General features: G+C 37.3%; 2 protein-coding genes across 2 annotated transcripts; both read left to right on the top strand.

Annotated features, from left to right (window-relative positions):
* The first annotated feature begins 3,450 nt into the window (after positions 1-3,450).
* LOC126084530 (olfactory receptor 4F3/4F16/4F29-like) lies at positions 3,451-4,389 on the top strand. The gene has a single exon (XM_049899145.1). The coding sequence runs from the start codon at positions 3,451-3,453 to the stop codon at positions 4,387-4,389; it is 939 nt and encodes a 312-aa protein (XP_049755102.1).
* Positions 4,390-23,978: 19,589 nt separating this feature from the next.
* Positions 23,979-24,917, top strand: LOC126084525 (olfactory receptor 4F3/4F16/4F29-like). Its single transcript, XM_049899141.1, has one exon. The coding sequence runs from the start codon at positions 23,979-23,981 to the stop codon at positions 24,915-24,917; it is 939 nt and encodes a 312-aa protein (XP_049755098.1).
* Positions 24,918-25,345: the final 428 nt, after the last annotated feature.

The raw sequence follows: 25,345 nt of genomic DNA, 5'->3' as shown, positions 1-25,345 counted from the left end.
TTTACCTCTGCACGAGGAGACTATTGAAAAAGATCGTAGAGTGAGGAGGTGTTATTAGGCCATCTCTCATTCAAGAAATATTTACTAATTTTCATGTCTAGTTATGAATTTTGGGTGATGTGCAAATGATATTTTTAAAGCATTATGGTTAATAGCAAAAGACTCTACAGGTTACAAATCAAAGTGTTCTCTACTTTCTATATAACTTGTATTCATATTTGAAGGAACAGATCACATTCTATCTTCTGTCTTTCTAGCAACCCTGGCTGCTTTCTTTAAACTTCTATTGTACTTTTCTCATACATTCAACAAATAACTTTCTCTGCTGTTTAAATGACATATATTGTATATGGCCATATATTGCCGCTCTTATGTGTGCAATTTGTGTCTTTCCAAAAGGTTTCTTGAGTTTGTGACTCACAGACTTTAGAAAACCAAAACAAAGCCTGACCTTTATGGACTGGAAATGTCAAGAAAGGCATTACTAAAAAATTGAGAATTTTTATTCCTTTTAAGGACAGTAAAATTTAGAGAGGTAGAAAGGATGGTGTGATAATGAATATTCCTTAAAAAATTTTACTGTTAGTGTGTCCGTTCAAATGAGCATCAAAATAAGAAGAGTAAGCGCACTACATGTGGCAGCAATGATAATGCTTCCAGTTTACTCTTAACACTTGGTTGGTTGCTACCTTATGTAGCATTGAATTATTTTTGGCGTGTATGAGAATTTAGTGCAAATAATAGTTTGTGTACATCCTTTTGATTTATGTTAGCTTTAACCTGGAAAATCACATTTTAAATTTTGAGTTTTTGTTCTTTCATAGGTTATTTTCTACAGAATCTGTAATTTGTGGATCAGGAACCCAGAGACCTGGGTTCTGGTCCACAGTTCTGACACTATTGTGAATATGGGCAATTCAGCTTACATTTTTGTGTCTCAAATTTTTCTTCTGAACAATGATCAACTTGGATGGGGTCATCTTGTTGATCTGAGTAGCTGTATGATACCACTAAGTACTTATGATTTGCTACACAAAAGTCTTGATTTTCTTCCCAATAAGTTGCTGCTTTTGCTGTTTCCTGGCCCTTTCACCAGTGTTTCAGTCATCTATCCATGCATTTTCATCCCATTGGTTGTTTTCTATTCTGTCTTTTCCTTGCACAGTGAGCAGTATGTATGGTCTCCTGTACTCCATGCCAGGCTCACAGATTTCTGAGAACTGAAGAGCTTGAACCTGAAGAAAGTATGTGCCTTGGGGTCATGGATGGTAGGCTTAGAAGTTGACAGCAAAATGACTTAGTTAATCATGGAGAGATTAAGCTCAGTGGTGGTGATTTAGAATTGGGGTCAGCACAAGATGAAAGGTTCTGGGAGTTTTGGGGCACAAGAATGTGCAAGGATGGAGGAGGCTGTCAATTAGGCAAGTCTTTTGTGAGAATAAGATCCTTCAGATTTCTGGAGCTGTGTCTGCAAAAAGATATGGAAGGCAGTAAACTTCTTGTTCTGCATCTCAGAAACTTCTAAAGGAATAAACTTTCAGAAGGCGTTTTGGGTACTCATCTTCTTCTACTGGAATTAATTATTAGGGGTGTATGGACACAAAGGTAACTCTCTTCACTCTTTCCATAGCCTCTTCCCCTAACACACAGACATATTCAAAACTTAAAAGGTACCAACCGCTTCGTGTCAACTTTAGTTGCATATGATCAAGGCCAAAGGTGAAGTTCTGGTGCTCTCATATAATGTTACCTATTGAAGTCTGACCTTTTTTTCATTTCATAGTTTGACAAAAACTTAAGAAAACAACAATCTTGGAGATACGACATATTTGCATCAGTGTCAGACACAGTAAGCATGATGACATAAAATATCAGAGCAGGGGATGCACTAAATAAAAAGATAGGGAATACTACTGAGCAGAAAAAGGGGACAGAAAGGTGAGGTTGAGGCACTGATAAAGACAAAGTCAATATTTCAATGTTTCCAAGTGTGCCCCATAAACACGTTAGTATGTGTGAACAAATAAAAGTTGTTTGCAGGTGTATTTCACATTCTTTGTGGCTATATAGGCATATTCTTTAGCAGATACTAGGGTGAAACCCCAAATATTTGTACATTTCTTATATTTGAAGAAAAGTCTTAGAGGGCCAGACGCAGGCTCCAAAGGGAATTTATTGAGTGTTATAGGACTGTGTGTGATTTTTAACAAACTTTTAAGAAATGGGAAGACAGAAAAGCAGTGAACCTGGTCAAACACGATGAAAAACACTGATCATCCGATCTTTGATAAAGTACACATAGTCTCCTCTCTGCTGCAACTCTTTGGTGGCTCTGACATTTCATATACCCCGATTTCATTTATCTTCATCTCAATATACATTTTAACATTTCATTTGTTTCTCCTTGGTTCAGTCCCATCTCATGTTTCAGACAATCCTCAGCCTCAGGGGTAATCCATCCATTGATCATAATATTTCACCTCAATATTACTTTCTGAGTATAAATTCTGTCAGGTGAATTATATATGAAAGTGAGCATAAAAGGGAAATAAAATGTGTTTCAGAGGAAAAGTAAGGTCAGCTATGTTACGAAAAGCTGCCTAGATTTCCTTTGGGGGCAATTAAATACATGTATTCCTAGCTATTGTATTTTTTTAAGAATATTGAATATACCATGGTCTACCAAAAGAATGAACAAACTTGTCTTGGAAGAAGTACAACCAGAATGCTCCTTAGAAGCAAGGGTAGTGAGACTACATCTTACATACTTTGGAGATGTTATCAGGAGGGATCATTCCCTGGAGAAGGACATCATGCTTGGTAAAGTAGAGGGTCAGTGAAAAATAGGAAGACTCTCAGTGAGACGGATTGAAACCCAAGTGGCTACAACAATGGGCTCAAGCATAACGAAGGCTGTGAGCATGGCGCAGGACTCGGCAGGGTTTCATTCTGTTGTGCATAGTGTTGCTATGAGTCAGAACCGACTTGACAGCACCTAAAAACAACAACTGTATTTTTACGCAAATAACAGTGTTATACCTTTTTTTTTTTTGCCAACCATGTCCTCTCTCCGTGAGGTATTTCTGTAAGTAAGCTATGCTAATAATATTCACTATTCTCTTTGCAAATAAGGATACACTCTTGCTGGTATATTTTATTTCTTGCTGGAGGTACCTGTGAAGCTTTTGCTCTTGCCTAATTCTCTATCATTATTTGAGGCTACGAGATATTTTCTGATAGTTCTAATCATCATGTGTGCTTTTGGCTTGTGCTTACTATCATCATCATCATTACTGAGCAAGTGCGAAGAATTTGATGACTAGGTAATTATCATTCATAATGTGAATATTGCAACACAGATGATAAGGTCACTCTTATCCCTAATAATCAAAATTTCCTCCTCATTTTCTTAAGTCTCATATTTCAGTGGCAACCCCATTGGCTGGATCAATGGTTGGAGGGAATCACTCTGTGGTGTCTGAGTTTGTGTTTCTGGGCCTCACCAATTCATGGGACATCCAGCTTTTCCTCCTGGTGCTCTCTTCTGTGCTCTTTGTGGCAAGCATGACTGGAAACATCCTCATTGTGTTTTCTGTGACCACTGATCCTCACTTACATTCCCCTATGTACTTCCTACTGGCCAGTCTCTCCTTCATTGACCTGGGGGCCTGCTACACTATTTCCCCTAAGATGATTTATGACCTTTTCAGGAAGCAAAAAGTCATCTCCTTTGGGGGCTGCATTACTCAGATCTTCTTCATTCATGTCATTGGTGGTGTGGAGATGGTGCTGCTCATAGCCATGGCTTTTGACAGATATGTGGCCATATGTAAACCTCTTCACTACCTGGCCATCATGAGCCCACGGATGTGCATTTTGCTCCTGGCCACTGCCTGGGGCCTTGGTATTATTCACTCACTCTTCCAGCTGGCATTTATAATTAATTTACCCTTCTGTGGCCCTAATGTATTGGACAGCTTTTACTGTGACCTACCCAGGCTCCTCCGACTGGCCTGCATAGATACCTACAGACTGCAGTTCATGGTCACTGTCAACAGTGGATTCCTTTGTGTTGGATCTTTATTAATACTTCTCATCTCCTACATCTTCATCCTTTTCACTGTTTGGAAACATTCCTCAGCTGGTTCATCCAAGGCCCTCTCCACTCTGTCAGCTCACATCACTGTGGTCTTTTTGTTCTTTGGCCCAACCATATTTGTCTATACATGGCCACATCCCAATTCGCAAATGGACAAATATCTTGCTCTCTCTGATGCAGCTCTCACTCCTTTTCTAAATCCAGTCATCTATACATTCAGGAACAAAGAGATGAAGACAGCAATGAAGAGAGTTTTCAGACCACTTGTGATTTTTAGGAGGATCTCATGAATAATATTGTGAGATATTTATCCTGATCAACACTGGCCTTAAATTCTTATATCTGTCATTTTAGATTAACTGTTTTAATGTATCAACAATAAATTTGAGTATTACCACACCCATTAAGAATGTTCTTGCCTATGCAGAATGAAGATTTTAGATAAAATATTAATTCAAAACTTATATTGCCTCAGCTGGGGTTGCAGAAATATGTACTAATTATAGTTGTTTCTCTCTAGTTAGTTTCCTTTCTTTTTTTCTTGAGATTATGTTTATTATTGTCTTTTAAATTACCCATCTATTTCCTCATAATCTGCTTCTATAGGTAACCAAGATGCTAATTATTCACTCACCATCATTTATCTCTATTTTTTGCCAGTAATGGTATTCATATCTCGTTCAAACACTTCGGGCCCATTGTGAGTTTCAACTTTCTCTTTATGGTTTGGAGGGCATAGTTAATTTGTGTCTGAGGAAACTTTTTCTGTTCATTCTTCAAATGGTTAAAACAATCTGATTTCAGACAAATATCAGCTTGAAAGTTTACTATCCATCCACAGGAGCATTATTCTCTCCTGTTTTGTTGTTCTGCCTACTACTACTTTTCTCATTGTTTTCTCTCTTAGATAACTGTCCCCTTTATCACTGAATATTTTCAAATTTTTTGATGTAAACCCTTTTGGGTAGAGTTTTGAAAAGCCGAAATTAATAATACCCACTGGTTTCCTTTTGTTCACATGCATATGTATATAAATAAATCAGAAAGTATCATTCCTTTAATTCAACTGTACCCTCAAATTGTATTTTGGTTGCTATGTATCGGGCATTGTGGTATTTCCTAGGAATACACCGAGAACCCCAAAATTCATGGCAGGGAAGAATTGTATTTGGAGAGATAAATGAATCAAATATTTGTGATTAAAAATTTACAGAAGTTTTTATTGTGCCTTGTGAAAATCCTATATGAGGTTATCAGTCCAGGCTAATAAGAGTTATACGCCCACTACAGCCTATATTTTCCATTATAATTATATCTAAACAACCAAAAGAAAAAAAAAAAAGTACAAAAACAACTATCTGAGGACAACTAAAATAAAATCAATGAAAAGGTAGTGGTTTGAAAAGGAGAATCAAAACTTGAAGAACCAACCCTCAGGAGGTTAGCTTCTTTGATTTTTTCCCTCTTCTCTCAAGAGTTTTACCTGAGGACAGGCCCCAGATGCAGAGCAACGGATGCCAAAATAAAGGCAGCAAAACTCCAAGAGAAAATGAAGCATTATGGCCAGGAAACTGTGAGATGTGGACTCTGCAAGCTGAAGGCTATGTGTGGGGGGGTATCATTGCTTTTTTTTTTTAGTCCACTTTTTTCTTCTCCCTACCCCATCCTAGGGTAGTCTCAGTTGCAGAGCTGTGGCAGAGGAACAAGTTAAATTCTGAGAGAAACCCTATTTTCCTGGACAGAGATATTGGAAAGAATTTTTCATTCATCCAATGAGTGTGAAAGTAAATCTCGTAGTTTTTTTTTTTTTTGCCTCTTTTCTTTTACCACTTTGCTCCAAGGCCAGAACCCAGTTATGAAGCTGCAGCACAGCAGAATGTACGCAGGTAGAACTCCCAGAGAAATTCCATCTTTGTTGTCAGTGGATGATGAAAAGAAGCCCCTGGAAGTTAAAGAGTATATGAGGATTCTTAGTAAGGAGACGTTTCGAGAAATGTATTTCTTTCTCCTTTGATGTATGAATTCACATATGTGTAGGACTGGTCCCTTATCTGTGCATGTATAAGACAGACTCAAAGCAGGATAGCAAGACCTTTGTAATTGAACTATAGTATAAAATGCACTGCCCAAGTCCCAGACTAACCAATTTGTATCACATGAGTGGGGTAGATTCAAGGTAGCATAGCCAAGGCTTTGAAACCAAAATCAATATTGAAACCACTACCTACAGAAGGTGCAACAGGACTTATCATTTGAACTTAATCGTTTGCCTACTGAAACAAACAACAACAATAAAAGATTCTCCAGGAAATTTTGACAGCACCCAGAGCTTCACAACATAATAGTCAAAATGTCCAAGATAAAATCTAAAATTACTTCACATGTAAACAATCACGAAAATGTGAACAAATCCCAAGGAAAATGATAATCAACAGATGACAATCCCAAAGTGAATGAGATACTGGAATTGTCAAACAAATACTCCAAAGCAGCTAATATTACTATGATTCATGAGCAAAGAGAAAAAAAAAGACACTTTAAATTAAAAGAATCATAGATGTTCTCAGCAGAGATACAGAAACTAGAATGACATGAAATTCCAGAACTGAAAAATACAATATTTGAAACAAAAAAATTCACTGGATGGGTTCAAAGCAGAGATGGCAGAGAGAAGAACCAGTGAACCTAAAGATATATCAATAGAAATTTTGCACCCTGAAGAACAGAGATTAAAAATGCTCACTCTGAAGCACAAAGATCCAAAAGATGTAAAAGAGACATAAGAAACAATATAAAAAGAACTAGCATTCCTGCCATAGAGTTTCAGAGAGGGGAAAGAGATTGGTGTAGGAAAGAATCTTTGAAGAAATAATAGGAAAAAACTTCCCAAATTTATCGAAGAGCATAAATTTAATGATTTAAGAAGCTCAGCAAAGCTACGTAGGATACATTAACAGAATTTAATGGGATACATTGCCCAGAATAATTATATTAAAACTTCACAAAGCTAAAGACAAAAATATTGAAATAAGCTGAGGAAAACAGACACAGTACATACAGATGTTGTTGTTAGGTGCTGCTGCGTCAGTTCCAACTCATAGTGACCCTATGCATAACAGAATGAAATATTGCTCAGTCCTGCGCCATCCTTACAATCATTATGCTTGAGCTCATTGTTGCAGCCACTATGTTAATCCACCTCGTTGTGGATCTTCCTCTTTTCTGCTGACCCTGTAGTTTGCCAAACGTGATGTCCTTCTCCAGGGACTGATCCCTCCTGACAACATGTCTAAAATATATGAGACTCAGTCTCGCCATCCTTGCTTCTAAGGAGCACTCTGGTTCTACTTCTTCCAAGACAGATTTGTTCATTCTTTTGGCAGTCCATGGTATAGTCAATATTCTTCCACAATACCACAATTCAAAGGCGTCAATTCTCCTTTGGTCTTCCTTATTCATTGACCAGCTTTCACATGCATATGATGTGATTGAAAATACCATGGCTTGGGTCAGGCACACCTTAGTCTTCAAGGTGACATCTTTGCTTTTCAACACTTTAAAGTGGTCCTTTGCAGCAGATTTACCCAATGCAATGCGTCATTTGATTTTTTTGACTGCTGCTTCCATGGATGTTGATTGTGGATCCAAGTAAAGTGAAATCCTTGACAACTTCAATCTTTTCTCCGTTTATCATGACTTTGCTCATTGGTCCAGTTGTTTTCTTTATGTTGAGGTGTAATCCATACTGAAGGCTGTGGTCTTTGATCTTCATTAGTAAGTGCTTCAAGTCTTCTTCATTTTCAGCAAGCAAGGTTGTGTCATCTGCATAACGCAGGTTGTTAATGAGTCTTCCTCCAATCCTGATGCCCTGTTCTTCTCCATATAGTCCAGGTTCTTGGATTATTTTCTCAGCATTAGATTGAATAGGTGAGGTGAAAGAATGCAATCCTGACGCACACCTTTCCTGACTTTAAACCAATCAGTATCCCTTTGTTCTGTCCGAACAACTACCTCTTGATCTATGTAAAGATTCCTCATGAGCATAATGAAGTGTTCTGGAATTCCCATTCTTCTCAATATTATCCATACTTTGTTATGATCCACACAGTCAAATGCCTTTGCATAGTCAATAAAACACAGTAAACATCCTCTGGTATTCTCTGTTTTCAGTCAGGATCCATCTGACATCAGCAATGATATCCCTGGTTCCACATCCTCTTCTGTAACCAGCCTGAATTTCTGGCAGTTCCCAGTCAATATACTCCTGCAAACATTTTTGAATGATCTTCTGCAAAATTTTGCTTCTGTGAGATATTAATGATATTGTTCTATAATTTCCACACTTGGTTGGGTCACCTTTCTTGGGAATAGGCATAAATATGGATCTCTTCCAGTCAGTTGGACAGGAAGCTGTCTTCCATATTTCTTGGCATGGACGAGTGAGCACTAATGCCTAGGATACTGATGTTTATGCATTCCATTTCATTTTTGAAGATGTCCAATTTTCCTAGATTCATACTTTGTACATTCCAGGTTCTGATTATTCATGGATGTTTGCAGCTATTTCTTCTCATTTTGCATCATGCCACATCAGCAAATGAAGATCCCAAAGCTTTACTCAATCCATATCATTAAGGTCGACTCTACTTTGAGAGGCAGCTCTTCCCCAGTTGTCTTTTGAGTGCCTTAAAACTGGGAGGGCTCATCTTCCAGAACTATATGCAATGATGTTCCTCTGCTATTCATAAAGCTTTCACTGGCCAATTCTTTTCAGAAGTAGACTGACAGGTCCTTCTTCCTAGTCTGTCTTCATCTGGAAACTCAGCTGAAACCTGTCCTCCATGGGTGACCCTGCTGGTATCTGAATACCAGTGGCATAGCTTCTCACATTACAGCAACACTCAAGCTCCCACAGTATGACAAACTGGCAGACATGTGGAAGACATGGATAATGATTACAAAATCAGCAGATTTCTCAGAAAAAAAAAAAAATGCCAGAAGGCAGAGCAACCTCAGAAGTAAATGAACAGGAATGGTAAGTGGGTAAAATATATAGATTATTTTCCTTCTCTCAAATACTCTAAAATATGTTTGAATGTTAATGGAAAAATTATAACATTGTATCATGAGATTTTCTGATATGGAATTTCAGATTCTGGAATTTATACATGTAATATTTTTGATGACTATAAAATAAGGCAGGGAGGTTAAAGAGTACTAAATGTTTGTAAAGTTTTTATGTTTGTGTGAAATGGTAAAATATTAAATCCAAGTAGACTGTGAAAGTTTAGGTATGCATATTGTAATCTCTAGAGAACCACTAATATAGCAACAACAAAAATAACAACAACAAAAGAAATTCACCCAGAAAGTCAATATAGAAATTTAAATCAAATTATAAAATTACTCAAATAATTCAAAGGAAGCAAGAAAGGGTAGAAGATTGGAGCAAAAACAGACGGGACAAACAGAAAATAAGTGATAAAATAGAAGATCTAGATGCAACTGTATTAATAATTTGCCCAAACACAGCAATTAAAGAGAGATTTTCAAATTGAAATAAAAAAAAGACCCATTATATGTTATCTCCATGAAACCCATTTTAATGTAAAGAAAGAGGTTAAAAGTAAATGAAAGTATATCATGCAAATGCTAATAAAAAAAGGGAATGGTTATATTAATATTAAACAAAGTAGACTTCAGAAAAAAGAAAGCTACTAGAGGTAAAAATGGACATTACACATTTATAAATGGGTTGATTCACCAAACCAAAAAAAAGAAAAATACCAAATCCTGTGCCGTCAAATCGATTCCGACTCATAGTGATCCTACAGGACAGAGTAGAACTGCCCCATAGAGTTTCCAAGGAGCGCCTCGTGGATTCGAACTGCTGACCCTTTGGTTAGCAGCTGTAGCATTTAACCACTATGCCAAGGCATAAAAATCATAAATATGTATGCTCTTAATTACAGGTATGCAAAACACATGAGACAAAAACTCATAGAACTAAAAGGAGGAATAGACAAATCTACATTTATATCTGCAGACTCAGACACATCTCTCCGTAACTGACAGAGCAAATACACAAAAAACAGAAGACCTAAATAACACTCTTAACCAACTTGATCCAAAAATCATTTATAGAACGCTCCAGCCAATATCCGCAGAATGCACTTTTTTTTTTTCAAGTGCACATGCAGTATTCACCAAGACAGAGCATATTCTGGGATGTTTAGTAAACCTTATCAAAATTAACTCATAGTGACCCCAAATTAAAAAAAAAAAATTGAAACAACAAAAAATACATTCTTTTGAATGGATAAACAAATTATGATATATTCAAACAGTGGAATACTATGCAACGATAAAGAACAATGACGAACCTGTGAAACGTGTCATAACATGGATGAATCAGAAAGGAATTATGCTAAGTGAAATTAGTTGCAAAAGGACAAATATTGTATGAGATCACTATTATAAGAACTCAAGAAAAGGTTTAAACACAGAAGAAAATATTCTTTGATGGTTATGAGGATGGGGAGGGAGAGAGAGAGGTGTTCACTAACTAGTTGGTAGAAAAGAATTATTTTAGATGAAAAGAAGGACAATACACAATAAAAGGGAAGTCAGTACAACTGGACTAAACCAAAAGCTAAGAAGTTTCCTGAACACAACCAAACACTTCTAGGGACAGAGTAGCAGGGCAGGTTTCTGGAGATCGTGGCTTTAGGGTACATCTAGGTCAACTGGCATAACGAAGTTTATTAAGAAGACATTCTGCATTCCACTTTGGTGAGTGTCATCTGGGGTCTTAAAAGCTTCCCAGTGGCCACCTAAGACGCATCAATTCGTCCTAACCCACCTGGAGCAAAGGAGAATGAAGATCACCAAAGACACAAGGAAAATATGAGCTCAAGAGACAGAAAGGGCCACATATATCAGAGACTCCATCAGCCTGAGACCAGAAGAATTAGATGGTACCCAGCTACCACTGATGATGGCCCTGACAGGGAACACAACAGCCAGTCCCTGATGAAGCAGGAGAAAATAGGGTGCAGAACTCAAATTCCCATAAAAAGATCAGACTTAATGGTTTAACTGAGACTGGAAGGACCCCAGAGGACATGGCCCCCAGACTCTCTGTTAGCCCGAAACTAAAACCATTCCTGAAGCCAAATCTTCAGACAAAGATTAGACTGGATTATGAGACATAAAATGATACTGGTGAGGATTGTGCTTCTTAGCTGAAGTAGACACATAAGACTAAGTGGGCAGCTCCTGTCTGGAGGTGAGATGAGAGGGCAGAGAGGGACAGGAGCTGGTTGAATGGACATGGAAAATACAGGGTGGAGAGGAGGAGTATGCTGTCACATTATGGGGAGAGCAACCAGGGTCACACAACAATGTGTGTAAGTTTTAGTATGAGAAGCTGACTTGAATTGTAAACTTTTACTTAAAGCACAATAAAAAAAAAATTTTTTTTGACAATAGAAGAATTAAATTAAAAATAAGGAATAGAAAGTCATGTGAAAACTGTAAATATTTGAAAATTAAACAACAAACTCCAAATTACACATGGGTCCAACGGAAGTCATAAGGGAAATTAGAATATATTTTGAATCAAATAAAAGTGAAAACACAATATCAAAATTCATAGGATGCAATTAGAAGAATACTTAGAGGGAAGTTTATAATATTAAATGCTAACAGAAGATAAGGAAGTTATTAAGTCAATACTCTTTCATCTTAAGAATTTAGAAAAAGAAAAGTAAATACAAGCAAGAAGAAGAAAAGAAATAATAATAACAGCAAAAATTTGAAAATAGAAAAATCTATAAAGTAATATTGCTGAAATCTAAAGGTGGTTTTTTGGAAGAGAGGAATAAAACTGAGAAACCTATGACAAGAGTGACCAAGAAAAAAAGACAAGACTAAATTCTTATTATCAGAAATGAAAGATGTGACTTCACTACACACCCTACATACATTAAGAATATAATAATGAAATACTATAAGTAACTTGTGACCATAATTTTGACAAATTAATGTTCTAATTCCCAGGAAGACAAGAACTACCAAAGCTCACTTAAGAAGAAATAGATAACTCAAATAGTCTGATATCTCTTAAGGAAATTGAATTCCTAGTTAAAACCCATCCAACAAAGAAAACTCCAGGCCCAGATGAATTCATTGGAAAAGTCTATCAAACATTTAAGCAAGAAATGACATCAATTACACCAATCTTTTTCAGAAAATAGCAAGAACAGAACACTTCTCAATTCAAAATATGAGGCCAAAATTGCCCTGATGTCAAAACTGTACAAAGACATTTCAAGAACAGAAGATTACAGGCCAATATCCATGATGACCACAGACTCAAAAATACTCAACAAAATATTAGCAAGTCAAATTCAGACATGCATAAAAAAGGATGAATACATCACAACAAAGGAGTCATTATCTAAAGATTGCAAGGCTCGTTCAACAATTAAAAACTCAATAGACTAAAAAATAAAACCACATTGTTGTCTTAATAGATGCTGAAAAAAACATTTGACAAAATTTAGTATCTATTCATAATAAAAAACTCTCAGCAAAAGTAATAGAAAAGAATTTCCTTAATCTAACCAAAGGCATCAACAAAAATCTACAGCTAACGCTGTACTCAGTGATGATGGAAAGGTGTGCGGCAGGGTTGTATTCACCATATGTATTTAATCTGTTTGCTGAGCCAATACTCCAGGCAACTGGACTATATGAAGAAGAACCGGGCATCCAAATTGAAGGAAGACTCATAAACAACCTGTGTTATGCAGATGACACAACATTGCTTGCTGAAAGTGAAGAGGACTTGAAGCATTTACTGACGAAAACCAGAGATCACAGCCTTCAGTATGGATTACGCCTCAACACAAAGAAAACAAAAATCTTCACAACTGGACCAATAAGCAACATCATGGTAAAGGGAGAAACAATTGAAATTGTCAAGGATTTTATTTTACTTGGATGCACATCACCACCCATGGAAGCAGCAGTGAAGAAATCAAAAGACGCATTGCACTGGGCAAATCTGCCGTAAGGGACCTCTTTAAAGTGTTGAAAAGCAAAGATGACACCTTGAAGACTAAGGTGCGCCTGACCCAAGCCATGGCATTTTCAATGGCATCATATGCACGTGAAAGCTGGATAGTGTATAAGGAAGACTGAAGAATAATTGACAGCTTTGAATTGTGGTGTTGGTGAAGAATATTGACTATACCATGGACTGCCAAAAGAATGAACAAATCTGTCCTGGAAGATGTACAATCAGAATGCTCCTTAGAAGCCAGGATGCCAAGACTGTATCTCACATACTTTGGACATGTTGTCAGGAGGGATCAGTCCAACAGTGGGCTCAAGCATAACAATGATTGTAAGTGTGGTGCCTGACTGGGCACTGTTTCGTTCGGTGGTACACAGGATCGCTATGTGTCGGAACAAACCGAGGGCACCTAACAACAATGAGATCGGAAATATTTTCTTCACTCTCATTCTGAATATTTGGAAACTGGCATAGCGTTACTTCTGCCACATTCCATTAGGCAAGCAAGTCACTAAGGGAAGCCCAGATTCAAAGGAAGTGAAATTAGACCTTACCTCGCAGTGACAAAAGTAGCGAATAATGTGTTGTTAGTCGCCATTGAGTTGATTTTGACTAATGGCAACCTTATGTATAGTAGTGAATTGTTGTCTGGTCCTACATTATCCTCATAGTTTTTGATATTTTTGAACACATTACTGCAGCTATTTTGTCACTCTGTCTCATGAAAGATTTCCCTTGTTTTCACTGACTCTCTACCATCGAGGATGTCCTTTTCTAGGGATTCATCTTTTCTGATGATGTCTAAGCAATATGAAGCCATGCCACCCTCACTTCTAAAGAACACTTTGGCCATACTTTCTACAAAACTGATTTGTTCGTTCTTTGGCAGTCCACAGTTTATTCAATGATTGTATTATATATTCAATATTTCAATTATTTTATTTTATTTTCTCTTTTGTCCTGTGTTCTGTGGCCCTCATTTAATGACCATAACCATTTTTTTCTGGCCAATGTCTCTTCATTTGTATGATGTGTCTTTGTACTTTGTCTCCTTATACAAATATTAAAGTTTTCATGAAGTAAAAAATAATACACTTTGAGAGTTGTGTCATATACATACACACATATACAGTAAATCCTGCAAAAGCCAGAATCTGTGTAAGGCAGAATCCTGTCAGAAAAGGAAAACTCAAGTATTTCCCCCTAATGGAGAGCAACAGAAAAGTGGTAAGACTGTACCTTGTCGAAGGCAAAACTTGCCAGTCCCGGATAAACAAGGCAGTCCTTTGAGTGTCTGCTTTCACAGGTTTCACTGTTGAAAGTAGATCATGACGTGTTTCTTCCAAGGCTCCTGTGGGTGGACTTGAACTTTCAATTTTTCAGTTAGCAGCCGAGTGTGTTAACTGTTTGTACTACCCAGGACCACTTTCTCTCTCTCTCTCTCTAACCTTTTGTTCATGCTGTTGGTGTCACTAAAGTAGCTCTACTCATAACCTTAGATATTTATGTGATTTGACAATTATGCTGTTGCATCATTATGAGTCATTCATATTCAAATATCTCTTGGATCATTGGCCTTATTTACTTGCTTGCCCAATTTATCTTTAACGAAAAGTTGCCTTTTTGTGGTATGAAATGGGATCACTTAAATCATGATGTTCCTGAGTCACTAAACTTGCAAACCCAAAATACCAATCACAGTTCCCTCTCACCACCAAAAGTAAATTAATATTTCTCTGGCTGTATTCTTCAAATAGTAACCCAAGGCCTTTTACGTTTCCAGCTTATTTGTAGGGACCTTTTTATTATGTCTAGATATCTTGTAGCAATATGCAAATGACACAACCTCGCTTGCAGAAAGTGAAGAGGACTTGAAGCACTTACTGATGAAGATCAAAGACTACAACCTTCAGTATGGATTAGAACTCAACATAAAGAAAACAAAAATCCTCACACCTGGACCAATAAGCAACATCACGACAATTGGAGAAAATATTGAAGTTGTCAAGGATTCTATTTTATTTGGATCCACAATCAAAGCCCACAGAAGCAGCAATCAAGAAGTCGAATTATGTATTGCATTGGACAAATCTCCTGTGAAAGACCTCTTTAAAGTGTTCAAAAGCAAAGATGTCACCTTGAGGACTAATGTGCACCTGACCCAAGCCATAGTATTTTCAATTGCCTTATACGTAAAAAAAAAAAAAAAATTTTTTTTTTTTTGTTTATACGTGTGGGAAAGCTAAACAATGAATAAGGAAGACCAAAGAAGAATTGATGCATTTGAATTGCGGTGTTGATGAAGAATATTGTCAGAAGAATGAATAAATGTGTCTTGGAGGAAGTACAGCCAGAATGCCCCTTAGAAGCCAGGATGGTGAGAATTGTCTTATGTACTTTAAAAAAAAAAAAAAAAGTTTTTTTTTTTTTTTATCAGGAGGGAGCTGTGCCTAGAGAAGGACATTATGCTTGGTAAAGTAGAGAATCAGCAAAAAAGAGGAAGACCCTCAAGGAGATGGATTGACACAGTGGCTGTGACAATGGGCTCAAACATAGCAACTATTGTAAGAATGACATAGGACTGGGCAGTGTTTCTTTCTGTTGTACATAAGGTCACTATAAGTCAGAACTGACTTGATGGCACTTAACAACATCAACAAGCCATCTTACTAAATTTATGTCCAGAAGACACTAGCTATAAAAGGAATTATGTTAGATGCTATCGTGTCAATTTTGATTGATGGTGGCCCCACGTGACAGAGTAGAACTGCCCCTTAGGGTTTTCTAAGCTGGAGTCTTTGCTGCTCATACTTAAGGTGGGAAAAGATGTGGCAGTCTGAGTCACTAAAGATTTGCAGCCTTGGAAACCCTGTGGGGCCATTCTTTCTACTCTGTCCTACAATGGGACTATGAGTCAGAATCAACTTAAATCTTTATGGGAGCACATCACCAGGTCTTTCTCCAGCAGAGCCCCTGGTGGGTTTAAACCACCAATCTTGCAGTTAGTAGGGAGTGCTTAACCATTGTGCCACCAGGGCTCCCTAAAAGGGAATATATGCTGGTAGAATCACACTTTTTTTTTTTCCCTGTAGGAACAGCATCAGCTGGGCCCTGAGGTATAAAAACAATAGCTAGGACAATCTTAAGATTGAAGTTGTCGAGAATTTCATTTTACTTGAATCCAAAATCAACAGCCATGGAAGCAGCAGTCAAGGAATCAAAAGACACATTACATTGGGCAAATCTGCTGTAAAGGACCTCTTTAAAGTGTTGAAAAGCAAAGATGTCACCCTGAAGACAGGTGCACCTGACTTAAGCCATGGTATTTTCAGTCACATCATATACATGTGAAAGCTGGACAAGGAATAAGGAAGACCGAAGAAAAATTTGGCGCCTTTGAATTGTGGTGTTGGTGAAGAATATTGACTATACCATGGACTGCCAAAAGAACGAATAAATCTGTCTCGGAAGAAGTACAACCAGAATGCTCCTTAGAAGCAAGGATGATGAGACTGCATCTTACATACTCTGGACATGTTGTCAGAAGGATCAGTCCCTGGAGAATGACATCATTCTTGGTAAAGTAGAGGGTCATTGGAAAGCAGGAGGACCCTCAACGAGATGGATTGACACAGTGGCTCCAACAGTGGGCTGAAGCATAGCGACGATTGTAAGGATGGTGCAGGACCAGGTAATATTTCGTTCTGTGGTATATAGGGTCACTATGTGTTGGAACCGACTCAACGGCACCTAACAATAACAACAACAACAATGGGACAATCTTGGAAAACAACTTTTAGGGAACCTTTCACATAAACAAATACTTAGAGCACAAAGACCCACTCATCTTTTTCTATTAGCATTTAGAAAAGAGTAAGATTTGTTGGGCCAATGAAGACCCTCTTGACTGTCATTACTGAAATTTGTAGCAATGATTATTAAGACAGACAATTCAAAATGTAGAATCATTTAGCAGTTTTTAGACAATCTGTGAAAGGGCAAAGCTTTTTATGATTTTATGCATTCGTAGTGTTAATATATACTGATGATTCTTGTTCTAGGGTAAAATCGCCACAAAGTTATAGTAAAGCAAAAAGACAGGTTTTATTGGCGTATGTTCAAAGAGGTCAACGTAGGAAATGGACAAGCGTGCTGCCAGAACCACATCTGCCAGAATCTAAGACATATTATAAATAGGCAAAAGAGGGAAAACAGACAAGCATGCTGCCAGAACCATGCCTATCTGAGGCAAGGGATATTACAGAACCATCAGTATATATTAACATCACAAAAGGAAAAAAAAATCATTGAAAGCTTTACCTTTTCACTGATTGGCTAAAAACTGCCAAATCTCTGTGATTCTGTATTTTGAATTGTCTTTCTTAATAATCGTTGGTACAAGTTTCAGTAAGGACAGTCCAAAGGGCCTTCATTGGTCCAAAAAATCTTACTATTCACTAAATGCTAATAGAAAAAGATTAGAGTGGAAAGTATGTGGCTCTTCTGTGCTCTATTTATGATTTGTTTATGTGAAAGTTTCCCTAAAAGTTGTTTTCCAAGATTGTCCTAGCTGTTATCTTTATACTTCCGGGCCCAGTTGATGTGTCCTTGTGAGTCCTGAAGAGTCCTTGTGAGTTCAGTTCCTGCTGGGTCACATTCTTTGCGCTCAAAGACAGGGAATAATGGCTGCAATATTGTCACTGAAATCATTCTGTAACATTCCTTGAACTCTGGCAGACATCGCTCTGGCAGCATCCTTGTCCGTTTCCCACTTTTGCCTATTTTTTAGTGTTCTTTGGACTTGGGCAGACATAGCATTGTCAGCATGCTTATCCATTTCCCACTTTTGTTTATTCTGTAACATTCCTTGGACTTGGGCAGACATGGCTCTGGCAGCTTGCTTGTCTATTTCCCACTTTTGCCTCTTTGAACATATGCCAAATAGAATCCTCTTGCTTTACTATAATTTTGTGGTGATTTTACCCTAGATCAAGAGGCACCCCAAGGGGTAACATTAAATGAAAGTATGACTTTTCCCAAAGTCTGACAAACACATGGCATTGTCTTCAAAATACCTTTGTCAATTTGATAGGCAAACTGGAATATTCTTGTTTTAATGTGCTGTTTGTTTTAACGTGATTACTAGAGTTAAAGTATCATTTTCAAACCAATGTAATCATGACTGTCAGGCAAATACAAAATAAATATGTATAAAATATTATAATTAATAAGGGAATCAGAAACAAGTTATAACTGATTCAAAGAGAATTTTAAAAAACTAGGGTATTTATAGGTTATTAAATAAAGAAATTTTAGTAGACCTGCTGAGTTAGATGTGAAACTGGTTAATGTTCAACATAAATATAAATATCCTAATAAAAATAAAATATGAATACAAACATAAATATCTGGGGTTATCTGGTCCACTGGACAGAAATTATGTGCCTCTCCACAGGACAACAATTAACTTCACTAAGCCTAGGTCGGTTAATAATAAGTAATATTGTTTATATAAGTAATATTACTATAATAACACCTATAACAGTAAACGATGATGTGAACTAAGTACATTCTCCTAGACAATTCTTGGACGGCCTTTGCCCTCATAGGATGTTGAAAGGATGTGTCCATATTTTTCCTTTAAATTTTATACTTTTTATATATTTACTAGCCTGTAGTTTTCTTCATTTGTGAATTTTCTATTCAACCTTTTTTTTTTTTTTCCCTTCCTGGTTCTACTATATTTGAATTATTAGAGTAGAAGAAGGTATTCTTAATGGATTCTCTGTTATTTAAAATGTATTTTACTGATTTATTTTTAAAAATTTTTTAGGATATTTAAAGTCCAAGAAAATTGTATTTTAGGCCTTATTTTGGATTACATATTATTATTATATTTCTTAATTGTGTCTCCAATATTTATAGTTTTTTTTTTTTTGGTGAATTATCTTATATCCTTCCAATTTGCTGCATTTTGGTAATTCTTTTGGTTATTTTCCTTGGATTTTCTAAACATTTAACATTTCTTTCTTTTACCAATTCTCCTTCTTCTGTAATGGTATGAACACTTCCTAGTATGTAAAGTATGACATTAAAGGAGTTGGAGAGATGAAGTGGGCCCTTTGTATTAAGACCAATTGATCCATTGTTTCTCCAGGAAGTAAAGGGTTTGTGCCTGTATCTCGTCATACCCATCTCTGTCTCTGTTTTTGTCTTCATCCCTGACTCTCTTCCAACCTGTTTTTACTCCAGGTGTTTCCATCCTCTCCTTTGCTCTAAGTCTTTCATATTTATTCACACTTGATGCTGTTAAATGTTGTTTAGAACTTTGAACACATAAGGAGACATTGTCAACAAAATGTGTCAAGATTTTAAAGTTCTACAACATTTTTTTTCCAGGAAGCTTCCCATTTGAAAATGAGAAATTACAGTCTTTGAGGGGTTCTCCTGGGTTATATAATAAAATAAAGGTATAAAGCATATAATAAATAAAAAGGTATATCTTTGTTTTTTATCAAAAAAGCATACTCCTCATTTCTCCCCCCTCACAATCCTATGACAATTCCCTTGGCCTGATGATCTCAGTCTGAGAATCCCAGAACTCTAATGCATCACTGGGTCACCATCTTCTACTGTAGCTAATTAGTTGTCTAGCTGTGTCTCTAATTGTGTTGTATGCCTTCTTGTCCTAGGGAGGGTGGGTGGTGGGATGTGGATAATATGCTTATGCACAAGAGGAAATTTAGTTTGGGGAACTTTTCTGGCTTCCTGACCATGATGCCATCCAGGGTCTTTTGCAGATAAGGTAGGTGGTGTACATAAAAAGAGGTGGCGGAGAGAGGTGGAGCAGTTAATGGACTACAGTCTACCACAAGAACAGCTTCTTTCTCTGGTTTCCAAGCTTCCCGCGAGGCAGGATGTAACAAAAGGAGCAGAAATTGCACAGGAAGGGGTAGCTAAGCTATTTGTATGGAGAAAGGCATATGAAAGCAAGTGAACTTGATTTTTAACAGGGATCCAGATTTGAGAATCAAGATATGAGAGAAAGATATTCACCATAACCTTACAATTATTGTCCCTTTTATCCCTCTTCTTTTTTCTATTTTCTCTGTCTAGCGGTGTATTTTCGCTTCACTTGCCATATGGCCAGCATGTAATCTGGTCAAACAATATCAATATGACTCTAACCACTAAAGATTTCTGCCTCTTTTGTGATATTCCATTCTGCTCATTATGCCAAACAAATATGCTACTAATATTCTAAATATTGAGTTCCTGTCCATTTCTGAGTAGTGTCAAAAAATGTTTCTGCTGACTTTTTCCCCAAGTTCATGATATCCCTCTTCAAAATGATTCTCAGTTGCTTGGAAAACTTTTTATTCAACACCTAACTGTTTATAGATTTCTTCCATCCCACAAATTTTCTACATGTAGTGTATTTCCCTACTTTCCCACCATTTTTTTAAAACTGCTGACCCAACATTATTGAAATTGTCGTTTCTAATCTTACCATCTCTACTTTGTTACCATTCATTATCTCCATACCATTTTGATTTTCTTTTCTGCTATTTTATTGCAACTGCTATCTTTATTGGCACTAACAATATCTCAGCTCTAAATCCATGTCTTTATCTTAATCTTTTCCTTTATAATGACTCTCTGGCATATGAAAATGACAGCCACCCATTACTTCTTTGACGTTTCTTTCTTCCTTTTCTCCTGTTGCAGTGCATAGAAACTGAGCTTTTTCTTTTCCTTTATATTTTATTTATTTTGTTGCTGTTGTAGTAGATACTGAGCCTTTTGGTAGTAAAAGTAACATAATGATGATGATGATGATAAACCAAAAAACCAAACCCACAGCCATTGAGTTGATTCTGACTCATAGTGACCCTATAAGACAGAGTAGAAACAACTACCCCATTGGGTTTCCAAGGCTCTAAATATTCAACACAGTAGACTGCCACGTCTTTCTCCCATGCAGTAGCTGATGGGTCCAAGCAGCTAAGCCTTGTATTTGTTCTTTTTTTGTCCATGTATGGCTCATTTATTAACTTTTTTTGATATCTTTATATGTGTTCTTTTAAACAAATCTTTCTTGTGGCTTCCAATTTTGGATGACTCCCAAATTTTCACCTCCAGTCCTGATCTCTCTTGCCTGTCATTTATCATGATTTCTTTGTTGGTAAGTGGCCCACTGACTTTGCTAAATCTCTTATTGGCAACAAAAGTTTGGTATATTTTGATTCTTTCCAATTGCAACCAGTAGACTCTCTTTGTTTTTCTCCTCCCTTTATGTGCTTTTCTTTTTTGCTAATTTTCATGACTTTGTGAAGTTAAATCAATGGCCAATAGAAACCTTGGGGTGGGGTTTACCTATTTACCAGATGGAAATTTATAGCAAGAATATCAGGCATTCTCTTGTTGGAAGTGGTTGAAAAACGTGTTAATGCTATTTTAAATTTGGAAGCTCACTTTAGGCACGCTGGGTATAACGGGAAAAGATGGTAGACTAGGAAAACAGGAAACGTGAAAAATAATGGCCCTGAGGAAATGGCTTTAACCTCAGAGAAATGTTATTAACCAGTCAAGAAATCTTTAGTATTTATCTCACTCTGTATTCTAGAAACAAAGGAGCCAGAAAAAAAATCATCTTTATCATCTTCAAACTTCTAATATATTTAGGGAGATAGGATCTATAAAAAGAAACCATTGAAGAATGATAATAGCAAGGGATTTGCTCTAAGTAAGGGCCAGGATAGTCTCTCCTCTCAGAGTACTTCCCCTCTCCTCTCAGCCTAGTGAACTTCTGTTAATTTTTAAAAGCTTGCACCATATCTTTTCTCCCAAAAAACTTTCTCTGAATTTCCCACCAGACACTTGTGTCCTTGGACAATGAACCCTTGGAACTTGTTCTATGGTGTTATATTGTGGGTTTTTGTGGGGGGGGGGGAAATTTTTTAACTTCTGATTAAATTTTAAGTTTCCTGACTTGTAGAAGTGAGAGATGGAAGAGATTAATATGAACTGGAGTTCAGGGGGAACTTTTTGTGAAGGAAATGGGATTTTATTTAACCTTTAAAGGATATATAGGATTAGAAATTTTCTGTAGCACACTGTCCAATATGTAACTACTAGCCACTTGTAGCTATTGAGCACTTGGAATGTGACTAGGGCAACTGAAGATTTTTAATCTCAGCTAATTACCGCATGTAACTAGTTACTACCTAGAAGATCTAGACTTTGGCATATCTATTTTCACTCTATTTTTTTTATGTGTAGAATCTGAATCCATATCTGGACGGTGAAATCTAGATTATTTTTCAATAACTGGTTTTTTGTCCCTTATTGGATGACTACTTTCTCCTTTGGAAATAAGCAGTATGGATTAGATAATCTCTAGAGAGGCTTGTGGGGTAATAGTTTTATGGCAGATTTCACTCATCATGCACAACTGAGGTGTGCGTATGTGTGTGTATATACAAGCACACATATTAAAAGGCAAACTTGCAATCCTTTTTCCCTATTGTTGAGTTTCTCTTGCCCTTTCCTTTCAGTTCCAGGTCTGAGGCTTCTGTGCACTCATGCGTTTTCATTTTACTAGCCCTTTACTGTTTTTCTCCAAGCTCTCTCGTTCCTCAACTCACCTCACCTTTTAGCAGCATGCCCACCTGTAATGGGAGCAGACGTGTTTGACCCACAGGCAGGAGATTACATCTACTATGTGATAACAGTTTATTCCCTGCAAAAATGGGTAAGAATCAGGGAGACTAATGTAATGGCCCAGGATTAGGGTCAGGGAACAGTCAGACACTGGGGAGATTTGAAACACGGCGATGAGATAAGAGGGGCAAACAACAAGGGAAATGTGGGGACAGGAGAGGGTCGATGGTTATATGCCACCTAAGAGGTTCGTGTGCATTTCTTCATCCACAGAAACCTATAAGAGTTTGGGACTACAAGGCTGTGGCCAGGGTTCACAAACTTTAGGGAATGTGAAAAATCTAAGCAGATAAATAAAACTGATTTCCCTTACCTTCTTGCCTTCCCGCAATTTTCACACCTTGGCCATGTCCTGCCTGTTAAGTATGCTACTACTCATTCCTACTTACACCTCCAGGTGCCCATGCAGATACCCTGTGTCCTCAATCCCTAACCAGCCTTTGTCTTGGCCCTATCTACTTTTGAGTCACCTCTATGTCCTAAATCAAATTCCATTATACTCTCCCTTATTTTGTGGAATTTTGGTGAATTGCAAATATGACTGTGGGTAGTGGTATGGTATGAGAATGACTTTCAGGGACATATTTTATGCCTGAGATGAAGTGAGATTAGGAGGACAGACAGCTAGAATGGCTGGAAAATGTTTCATCAGCAATTCAAGAACAGAACCTAAGAGCTCGGCGAAATGAGGTCAATGCCATCTCTTATTTCTTCTCTCATTGTGTTCCATCGTACCACCTTTCCTGTCCCTCCCAATTCTTGTCACGTACATCTAGTATGTTTTCATATTTGTTACATTCTCTTGTTTATAGATGGAAGATTGTCTAGGAGGCCATGGTGATAGGCATATTGCATGTGGAAGTGATACAACTCCTTTAGGTGACTACAAGTAAAATGCTTTTTTAGTGATTATATGGCCCTGAGAAGAAATTGAATGGATAAAAAATTTGTACATTGTGAATATCCTTGAATAATTAATCATTATAATTCTAGGGCATTAATGTCCTTCTTATTTTTGTTTCCTCTTCATTTTCTTTCACATGATAACTTTAGAGCACTGTAGCTGATAAATCAATGGATGGAGCAAATCACTCTGTGGTGTCAGAGTTTGAGTTCCTGGGACTGTCCAATTCCTGGGAGATCCAACTTGTCCTCTTTGTGTTCTCCTCCATGTTTTATGTGGCAAGTGTGATGGGAAACTCCCTCATTGTCCTTACAGTGACTTCTGACCCTCACTTACACTCCCCCATGTACTTTCTGTTGGCTAATCTCTCCTTTATTGACCTGGGTATTTCTTCTGTCATTACCCCCAAAATGATTTATGACCTTCTCAGAAAGCACAAAGTCATCTCCTTTGGAGGCTGCATTGCTCAGATCTTCTTCATTCACCTCATTGGTGGTGTGGAGATGGTGCTGCTCATAGCCATGGCCTTTGACAGGTATGTGGCTATTTGTAAACCTCTCCACTATTTTAGCATCATGAACCCAAAACTGTGTATTTTGCTCCAGGTTGCTGCTTGGATAATTGGTTTGATCCACTCTGTGTTTCAACTAGTTTTTGTTATAAAATTACCATTTTGTGGCCCTAATGTGCTGGACAGCTTTTACTGTGACCTACCTCGATTTATCAAACTTGCCTGTATAGACACCTACAGACTAGAGTTCATGGTCACAGCCAACAGTGGGTTTATATCCCTGGGATCATTCTTCATATTGATCATCTCCTACATTTTTATCCTGATCACTGCTCAGAAACACTCTTCAGGTGGCTCATTCAAGGCTCTCTCCACTTTATCAACTCATATCATGGTGGTGATTTTGTTCTTTGGTCCTTGCATCTTTGTTTATACCTGGCCTCACCCCAAATCACACCTAGACAAATTCCTTGCCATTCTTGATGGCGTTCTCACTCCTTTTCTGAATCCAGTCATCTACACATTGAGGAACAAAGAGATGAAGATGGCAATGAGGAGAGTATGCAGTCAACTTCTTGTTTACAGAAGGATTTCTTAAGTGACAAAAGTATTATCAAGTTTCCTTACTGCCTTGAAGTAACATTAAATTTATATTATTTCAATAGCAGGAGTTTCCAAGTATATTACTTGTATATTAATACAACATGAATTTTAAAAATCTTAACTGAGAAATTGTGTTGCTTGCTTACGGTTGACTGAAGCATGGTGGGGTAAAAGGTATCCACAGGAGAAGGCCAGTTTCTTGTCTCACAGGAGACATCACCTTTGTGAACATACCATGGTCCATGCTTCAAATCAGAGTCTTTTCATTGTCACAGAGTGGGCTGTATAAGGGATTGTGAATTAACACTAAAAAATTGACACTAGATGGTAATATATAATCAGGATGCCAATTTATTAATTTGTCACACACACACAGACACACAAAAATCTGTCAAGTGATCTGGACTTCCACATAGTCCTAAA

The sequence above is a fragment of the Elephas maximus genome, chromosome 10, assembly GCF_024166365.1.
Source record: "Elephas maximus indicus isolate mEleMax1 chromosome 10, mEleMax1 primary haplotype, whole genome shotgun sequence".
Taxonomy (NCBI): Eukaryota; Metazoa; Chordata; class Mammalia; order Proboscidea; family Elephantidae; genus Elephas; species Elephas maximus.
The sequence above is the reverse complement of the archived record's forward strand: the minus strand, read 5'-3'. Positions and strand labels throughout refer to the sequence as shown.

Bases quoted from the DNA above. Each gene is read 5' to 3' on its own strand.
- LOC126084530 (XM_049899145.1), top strand. From the start codon at position 3,451: ATGGTTGGAGGGAATCACTCTGTGGTGTCTGAGTTTGTGTTTCTGGGC.
- LOC126084525 (XM_049899141.1), top strand. From the start codon at position 23,979: ATGGATGGAGCAAATCACTCTGTGGTGTCAGAGTTTGAGTTCCTGGGA.